Raw genomic sequence first — 9,812 nt, 5'->3', positions numbered from 1 at the left:
GACCGGGCAGTGTTTCGTTCTGTTGTACATTGGGTGGCTATGAGTCAGAATTGATTCAATGGCACACAAAAACAACAATATATTAGTTCAATGAAAAGTCAAACACATAAAAACTCACCAGTAAGAATTTCTTTCCTGACTTTGAAAGTGTCCACAACAGGTGTGATGATCCCTTCGATGGTTCCAAACATGCTGCCAAGCCCTAGATTTACCAGCATGAGGAAGAACATCACTGACCAGAAGGGAGATGCAGGGAAATGTGTCATTGCTTCTGTAAAGGCAATAAAAGCTAAGCCAGTCCCCTGAACAGCCTGTAAAATATACCAAAATAGTAACTTAATAGAGTAAAAAGCAATATGACTCTATACATCAGTCACAAACGGGAGGGACAGTTGGCATCTCTAAATAATAACCAGGGGTTACTGGAAATAATATGGTGATTATGTGGACATCAGCATTTTACCTGTTAGATCACTTTCTCATTCTTGAAACCCAGATTTAATTCAGTCAAATAGACACAAACAATGAAATTCTGTTTAGAATTACCAGAGTACACAATTATACTAAATATATTCAATTGAACACTGGAATATTATTATATTAAAGTATGTACAGTGTTTTTTCTTCTAATAAAGATATGAATAGTGATTTATTACTATGTGTGTGTGTGTGTGTGTGTGTGTGTATATATATATATACATATATATATATATATATACACACACAACTGTTTCTCACCCGTATATAAGACAGAAAGTATTTGGTTTTAGGTTAACTTCAAAATGGTTTAATCAATTAGTATAAAGAAAATATAGACTGTGAATAACAAGCTTGCTCTAATTTAACATAAACATGTGAATGCTAAATAAAAGTGAATAGAATAACTAGATAATTTAAAAAGTCAACTATTTTTAATCTTAAAGAAAAACTAACGTCTTCATCTTTTCTACCCGATATTCCTACCTCCCTGCTAAAGTCTGAGTTTTTACAATTTAGGGGACACAGTGAATTTCCAGCCAAAATCAATAATAAAATGGATAAAAAGACCAATACTCCAATCAGGGAGAACATAGTGGAACTCCTAGTAAAAATTAACATAAGTTTATTTTTTATGACATCTCCTAAGAAATTGTACCTCTAACCCAACTTCAAGTTGCTTGTGTTATCTCATAAAGACAACGGATATACCAGAATTAAAAATATATATATTGAAGGGTACGTTAGTAATTATTTCTTTTCTTAAAAAACTCAGGTTTTTATATTAATGATGGCTTCACCCATAATTTCCTGTACATGATTCTGTATATTTACGCTCGATTATAGTTAGCTATCTTAAAGCAAGTGATTAATGGCCAATTTCTCTATTCTATTTTCCTTTTGACAATAGAGAGAGAATGATAGCCAATACAAGCATTTATTAATGTTCACCATTTCTTATTTATTAAAATGTATATGAGAGTGGCTAAGAACAATGAATTAATCATAGCTTTTGAATCTACTTTTAAAAGGGTCATTTCAAACATCGTTTATGCCTCTAAACATACAAATATTGTTTATGCCTCTAAACATACAAAATATAAATGATGTTCACAACACAAATTTCGTATTAAAATATTATACTGAGAAAAATATCAGACTAATCTTTTTCTTTGATGAAAATTATGTACTTCATATTCATATTTTAAATTATCATGGTTCAATCAATAAAACTCTTTTTTTAAAATAAAGTAAACCTTTATGATTCAAGAAAGCATGTTCTCTGAAATAGAGAATGTGAATTTAATGCAGCATAATCTTCCACAGGCATTTTAAGGCCATTTTCCTGAAAGAAGACCTCTGGATAATGCATATATTGATTGTATGATAATTACTTTATTGATTAAACATGGCCTACTAACTTTATTTAGCTCATCTTCAATGTGACAGGAATTGAGATGAAGAGCAGGAAACTCTTCTTCTTTCACTTTTTGAATGATGTCATAAACTAAATGATAATCCTCTGCAGTAACAGCTGAAAAGTTGATATGATGAGGAATAATATCCTGACTAATGTTGCCCATTTTCAAAAATTTCATGATCACCTCCGAATTTCTGAAAAATAGAACATATTAATGAACACTTAGGGTTATTTCGTGTTATGTTTTGTACACAATTATGCTGTCAAAAGTTAAAGGAAATTAATATCCATACTGTGCAATGCATTTCTCATTTATGACATTTGCTTTGAAGCCCAGAACTGCAAACACCACCAATGTTGCCAGGACAGAAGTGAAAAAATTGATGAAGGACACCAAGACAGCATCAAAGTGGCAGTTGTTGTCTCTCTTGTTGTAGCTTGAAAAGGCAATTACGCCACCAAATCCCAGACCTAATGCAAAGAACACCTGAGTAGCAGCTTCTCTCCAGACCTTGGGCTCCAGCATTATTTCCAGCTGTTTAAAATTAAACATAATAGAAGTCAGCTGCAAAATATTTCAAAATAATTCATCTACATGGAATTAGTTCTGTTTTAAATATATTACAATATTTATGCAACCAGAGGTTATTTAAATCTAGGAGATAATCTGCTCTTAAACAGAAAAAAAAAACTTTTTTATTTAGGGAAAATGAGAACTATGAATATGAGAAAGACTATCAAATCCCTTAAATGGAGATTTTACTTATATGAACATTATCTACTTAATATGGGAATTTTAAAATATTTTTAAGACAAATCGTCAAAGGATTATATGAAAGAGAAAACTGACTTCAATTTCTCATCCTACTTTTTTCTTTCCAAGTCAAAATAAAGCAATGAACAATGAAAGTTAAATAATTACTCTAAGTTTTGTGTTTTCTAGTGGAAATCTAATAGTCAAAGCAGATAACAATTTAAATTTGGCCCAGAAGAACTATTCATACTTTGCATATTCACTTATATATTACTCATTCATTCAAAGGTTTCCTGAAAGCCTTTATTTCGAAAATCGAAGCAATTCAACTATATCATCTCTATGATTTGCTTTCAGATCCAAAATTCTAATGTTCTGGTCTGTACTGAACATATTATTTTCAAACAACACTGCTTTACTTCTCAGGTAACTATCACTGTATAGAATCAGACCCTTGAAATGGAGCAATTAATATAAGCCATATCTGACATATACCCCAATAAACTTTTAAGTTTGATTTCAGTAATAGTATTGTTTAAATTGTTGTTTTATCTCCTTCTTACTATTGCACTGAAATTCCCTTTATTGGAAGCAATGCTGAAAGCGGTTAAGAACATGAGTTCAACAGTTTCCGATCCTGATTCTGCTCTTTAATAATTTAATAGTAGTAAAACTTGGTGCAAGTGGTCTGTCCTCTCTGAGCTTCAGTTTTCTCCACTGAAATATAGGAATAACAAGACACGTACATCTATTCATGGTGCCTACCACATTGCAAGTGCCCAAGAATGCTAACATATATGGACTATACGTAGAGGGTCCGTGAGAAAGAGGAAGACCCTCATCAAGATGGATTGACACAGTGGCTGCAACAATGGACTCAAGAATAACAATGATTGTGAGGATGGTGCAGGTCTGGGCAGTGTTTTGTTCTGTTACACAAAGGGTTGTTATGAGTTGGAACCTACTCCAGGGCACCTAACAACAATAACACAGGAACTATAGTGGCAGACACATTGTAAGCACTTTATATGGATTATTTCATTTAATCCTCACAACAAATTACTACTACTACTATTGTTACTACTACTATCTGAGTCATAGAAATGTTAAGTAACCTGCCTGAGGTCACACAGCAAGTCTAGGGTGGAGATGAGATATGAATATAGGTAGATTCTAAAATCCACGCTCTCTCAATTCTTAGGATTTACTGCTTCAGTTTTAGTCATTACTGATGACATGTATGAAATATGCTCAACAAATGTAATGACTCTCTTTATTAATATATGAAAATTAACTAAGATGTGCATATTGCTCATTAAGCATTGCTACATTACCATTTTATGTTAATACTGATCTAATAAAGTACACTCAACTGTATATCTCCACTTTATCCACTAGATGGCAGAAAAGATCTAGTTACTAAAGACTTTTTTCCGGATTACTTCCAATTTCTGAATTTATTTTCCATTCACTTTTCCCCTAGTATTTCATGAGCTTGGAGTCCTGGTGCCCCTGCGGTTGGTTAAGAGCTCGGGTGCTAACCAAAAGGTCATAGTTTGAATCCACCAGCCGTTCCTTGGAAATCCTATGGGGCAGTTCGATCTGTCCTATAATGTCACCTTGAGTTGGAATCGACTTGATGGCAATGGGTTTATTTCATGTACTTAAGTACTTTCTCCCTATGCAAACAATGTAAATTAAATAGCAATTGACAAGTCTTTATCATCATTACATTAAATACTACATCCTACAGTGACCTAATAGAGTATTTTTATCAAGTCAATGAAAAGTGAGTTGAAGGAAAAATTAACTACATTTTAACAGTGATCCCTAGTCCTGGTTAAAAATGGTAGTATAATATATGCTGCAGTTTTAAAGACTGGAGCTATGTAAATATCAGTGTTTAAATTTAGATAAAATCTAAAATATCTAATGAAATAAAATGTTTAGAATTATGTCACAAGCAATGGACAATTTAGAAAAAGGTAATATTCCAGAAATTCACATAGAAATTAGATATTTTTAACTCAAGAAACATTTTTTTTCAGTATTATACATGTAAATAATTTTTGGTCTTAGCTATGACCCACTTGAAACCAATTTAACCAATAAGTTAGCTGAAATTTACATATCCTCACTAGTTACTCACTGAGGAGAAATTCCAACAACTTTAAATGTTAAACAGGACAAAGAACGCAGCTTCCTTTACACACATCAAGGCAGTTACTTGGAATGACAAAGAATCCCTGGGGAGCTAATCCTTTCTTTCCAAATCTCACAGCAGGATGCTGACACCCCATTCATCCTTTAGAATACTTCCATACTTCCAACTTCTGAACCAATTTGAAACTGTCTCTTTATAATTCATTGTGTGCCTATGATAAAAAAAAAACAAATCCAAACCCATTGCTGCTGGGTCGATTCTGACTCATAGCAACCCTATAAGACAGAGTAGAACTGCCCCCTCGTAGGGTTTCCAAGGACCGGCTGGTGGATTCAAACTGCTGACCTTCTGTTTAGCAGCCATAGCTCTTAACCACTATTCAACCAGGGCTCCATGTCTATGATAGTGTAAGCAAATTAAAAGTGAGGTACAACTTCCTGTCATATCACTATAGCAAGTCCACAAGTATTGATTAATCAGGTTCTATGTGCCCAGGGTTGTGTTCAGTTCTAGTAAGTCGAATGACAGAGTACAAGTTCTGTGCCCTTTATGCAGCCTAATGAGAATTTTCCTTAAATGTATATGCATTTATAAATGATACAGAACATCTCAAAATGACCACTATAAATATTATTCTAGAAGGTACTAAATCTCAAAACAAAACAAGAAAACACGGATTTTTCCTGAGACAGCATTTCAGAATACATTAGGTTTCTTAACCTGAAGTATATGGGCTTTAGGGGATCAATCAACCTCCTAAGATTCTAAGCAAATGAATATGTTCATTTCTTTTATCTGGTAAGAAGATCCACAGCTATTATCAGTCTCTCAAAGGGGTACATGACACAAACAGGTTAAGAACCACTGAAATAGAGGGAGAAGAATAACTGAAGCTTGAAAAGTTCTAAAATTTATCACTGAAGTTAATTTATTATAAAAGAGGGATTTTTGAAGTTGCAATACCTATAGTCTTAATCTAGGACCAAAATGGGACATTTAAAGTTAAAGGTAGACAGATACAGATATTTAAAAGAGCTGGTTTTTCTAAGACGGTTAACACACCTATAATTTAAAGGTCTAATTTATATATGTTAGAACCATTATCGCTTAAATCTGACTGTGGAAATATTTTAATAATAAGCACAATACTTTCATGATCATAATTGTTAAATAAAAATGTAATACACACCTTAGGGGTAAACATGTGGCGGATGCCATCAATGGAACCATTTAAAAGGAGTGCTCTGATTAGGAAGCATATAAGTACCACATATGGGAAAAGAGAACTAAAATACATGATCTGAAAAGAAACAGAATAAAAAACAGGTGAGTCACATCAATTATACTCCTTTTCTATAATTAAGATTATATGCATTCTGTTCTATACTTTGACGTCATTTGTATAATGCTATTAATAATACCTAAGGCCATTATATTAGAGTGGCTTATTAGTGTTGATTCAGTGTGCTTATTTAGGATCCTTAATCTCCTTTAAAATAGTTTGTAGGTATAGTTTAATTTGAATAGTGTTGATTCCTTATAGTCATAAAACAAGCATTATTTAAGACAGAAACAGACACTAACACCCTATCAAGTCCCTGCTTTTATTGTTTTAGGTAGAAAAAAAAAAATCTTTCGTTTTCTTTTAAGCAAAGTTCCATTATTACATTGTAAAAGTCCTAAAAAATGAAGTGGTCCCTATGTTGTCTCTTACAGAAACTAACAATTGTCATGTAAAAATTTTACTTTCTGCTTCAGCAGTTTTCCCTATTAAACAGTTGAGCAAATACTTATCCTAGGAAAGAAATTATCCTACCCAGAATTGCTGCTTCCCTGACATCTCCATGTGGAGGCCTAATTGGTGTCTCAAACTTTTCAGGTCCAGAAAAGAACAGTCACCTCCCAAAGCTGTTTCCACTCATCTCCATTTCAGTAAATGGCACCAACATCCATCCAGTTGCTATAGTAAACATCTAGGAGAAGTTCTGAACTATTTGTAATCATCTACTAACTGGTTACCCTATTGCCACTTGGGTTATGTCATTCTCTACTTAAAACACTCAAGGGATTTTGAATATATTTGGAATAAAATGCAATCTTTCCTCTGGCCTGCAAAGCCTTACAGTCCCTGCCTTCCTGCCCCACTACGCTCCTCATTCTGAGCTCTGGCCCCGCAGGCCCTGGCTGTGTCAGGAATAAACCAAGCTTGTCCTGCCTCAGGGCCAGAGTATGGGCTGTACCCTCTGAAGCACTACTCTCCTTCAGTTCCACAGGACTAGCTCCTCCTTGTTACTTAAGTCTCATCTTCATCTTCTCCCCAAGGTCTTCTCTAAACACTGAATCTCAGGTCGTAACTGTTTTTTAATCCAGTATCACCCACATGACCTCCCCTCAGCCCCTACTAACCTTTAATGATATGACCTTGTTTTGTTTTCTTTACAGTGCTTAAGCCAGTTGCCGTCAACTGAATTCACAGCGACCCCACGTGTATCAGAGCAGAACTGAGCTCCATAAGATTTTCAATGGCTAATTTTTTCTGAAAGGAGCCCTCGTGGCACAGTGCTTAAAATGATCGACTGCTAACCAAAAGGTTGGTGCTTTGAAACCTCCAATGTCTCTGGGGCAGAAAGATATGGCAATCTGCTTCTATAAAGATTTATAGCCTTGGAAGTCCTATGAGGTTGCTATAAGTCGGAATAGACTCAACGGCAGTGGCTTTTTTGGTTTAATTTTTCTGAAAGGAGTCCCGGTGGCACAGTGATAAAGCACTTGGCTGCTCACCAAAAGATCAGCAGTTCAAACCAACCAGCCACTCCAAGGAATAAAGATGTGGCTGTCTGCTTCTGTAAAGTTTATTGCCTTAGAAACCCTATGGGGCAGTTCTACTCTGTCCTACAGGGCAGCTATGACTTGGAATCAACTTGACGGCAATGGGTAATTTTTCTGAAAGTAGACTGCCAGGACTTTCTTCCAAGACACCTCTGGGTGGACTCAAACCACCAACCTTTCAGTTAGCAGTCAAGCATGTTAACCATTTGCACCACCCAAAAAAAAAAAAAAAAACCTGTGAACATCAAGTCGATTCCAACTCATAACAGCCCTATAGGACAGAGTAGAACTGCCCCCTAGGGTTTCCAAGGAATGGCTGGTGGATTCAAACTGTCGACTTTTTGGTTAGCAGCCAAGCTCTTAGGGACCCCAAAAAGTTGAAGCCAACTCAAGGGCAACTACTTCTTACAGTGCTTAGGTCTGTTTTAATGATCTTGTTATGTGTTCACTTATTTATTTTCAGTCTCCTCAACTGGGATATAAGCTCTGTGAGGGCAAAGGCCTTCCTTTTCACTACTATACCCCAAACAACACAGTTGCTGGTACATAGTAGGTATATAACATGAAACTGTAGAGCGGATGGAGGAAGGGTGGGAAGAATAAAGGAAAAATATGTGTGTATAGTAGAGGATGGTTCAAAACAGCAAGAAACTGACTCCAATAAAAACTATAGATAAAGGCAACACGACACATAAGGTAATACAATAGTTTCCATTCCCTCTAGTTCCACCCACATTATAGTCATATTTAAATATATGTGGAACACTCTAAGAAAAATCAATATTATGGATAAAATCTCAACGTACTTAGGATTAATAAAAATAATTATATTTTAATTAGTCATAATGAAAGATAATTTTTCAATCATTTTTCAATCGCATTAATCATATCCCTTTACCCATGTATCTTGATTTCTTTTTATCCAAATGCTTTTACATGGAGTCCTTTTTTTTTTTTTTTAATTCTTCCTGCCTACTTTTAGCATTCTTTATATTTGTCAGTTTACTACATATCTACCCAAGTGGCCTTGATCTCACTGAATTAAAACTGTAACTATTATGATTCCAGTTCAAAATTTATTGAGGCTAGCCAGACACACAGATTAACTTTTGCATAATAGGTCATCTTTTTATTTTTTTAAAAGAACTCAAGTTTGCAGCATTCTAAGTGGCTTAAATGATGTCCACTAATCTCACTTATTTTAAAAGTAAAAATGTAGGTTCTAAATTAACTAGTCTGGATAGGTTGATTATGATTTTTTCCCAGTAAATATGGCATATGAACAGGATATTTCATAATACAATTTCAAGGTAAAGACTAAGGAAAGAAAAGATTCATCCTGTGCTTGCATCTCCCTAGGCTAGACAACTCTAACACATCTTTAACATTCACTCTTCCACATATCCCATAACCAAATGATCACTCAGTTCAATTGATTCTACAACAAAAATCTCATATCTGTCCCTTCATTTCTATCCTCAGTGACATATCACCCTTCACTATTATAATAGCTTCCTGTTCATCTTGCCTTGATTCTCTGTGCCAGCTTTCCTCTTCATCCCTGAAATCCAACACCCATACTATGTCCAGAATGATCTTTCTAAAGATCTGATGGTATCACTGAGCTGCTAAAAATTCTCAAATGTTCCAAACTGTTTGCTAGATAATGGCCAATCATTTTAGAAGTGTCTATAAAATCCTTCAATATCTGCAATCAACTTACATGTCAAGCTTTATCTCCCACAAGCTGCACAAATTGTATGAGAAAGTCACCCAGGAGAACTCAGGAATCTTTGGGTTTTGCACACGCTATTCTCCCACATATAATTTGCTCTCTATGAACTTTCTGATGAACTCTTCTTCAACCATCAAACCCTAAGCCAAATATTACCTTCTTTGTGAAGCCTTCCACACAAATTCAGGTTAATTCCAATGACTGCCTTTATGCTCTCAAGTACTTTCTATATGCCTCTTATTACACTTATTATGCCGTAATTATCTGTCTTATTCATTAAATTATAGGTTCCTTGAGGACAAAGTCTGTGTCCTTTTAAACTTTGCATATCCATCACCACCTGACAAACAATAGATACTCAAAAATATTTTACATTAAGAAAGAATTTATAGAAAGTTAAGATTTCCTTTCTGTACACATTTCCTGGGGTGGG

The 9,812-nt window shown here is 34.7% G+C and overlaps 1 protein-coding gene across 3 annotated transcripts in view; it reads right to left on the bottom strand.

Moving 5' to 3' along the window:
* The window catches only part of SLC6A15 (solute carrier family 6 member 15), a 66,255-nt gene that overhangs the window by 8,135 nt on the left and 48,308 nt on the right, over positions 1–9,812 (bottom strand). For all 3 annotated transcript variants that reach the window (XM_023743143.1, XM_023743142.1, XM_023743144.1), the window contains 4 exons: positions 6,005–6,115; positions 2,191–2,432; positions 1,899–2,091; positions 119–311 (listed from right to left, as the gene is read on the bottom strand). In XM_023743143.1, the coding sequence (XP_023598911.1) occupies positions 119–311; positions 1,899–2,091; positions 2,191–2,432; positions 6,005–6,115 (739 nt within the window). The remainder of the gene's footprint in view (positions 1–118; positions 312–1,898; positions 2,092–2,190; positions 2,433–6,004; positions 6,116–9,812) is intronic.

Source organism: Trichechus manatus, unplaced genomic scaffold, assembly GCF_000243295.1.
Source record: "Trichechus manatus latirostris isolate Lorelei unplaced genomic scaffold, TriManLat1.0 scaffold00238, whole genome shotgun sequence".
NCBI lineage: Eukaryota > Metazoa > Chordata > Mammalia > Sirenia > Trichechidae > Trichechus > Trichechus manatus.
Note: the sequence above shows the minus strand (reverse complement) of the source record. Positions and strands in the feature narration are given on the sequence as shown.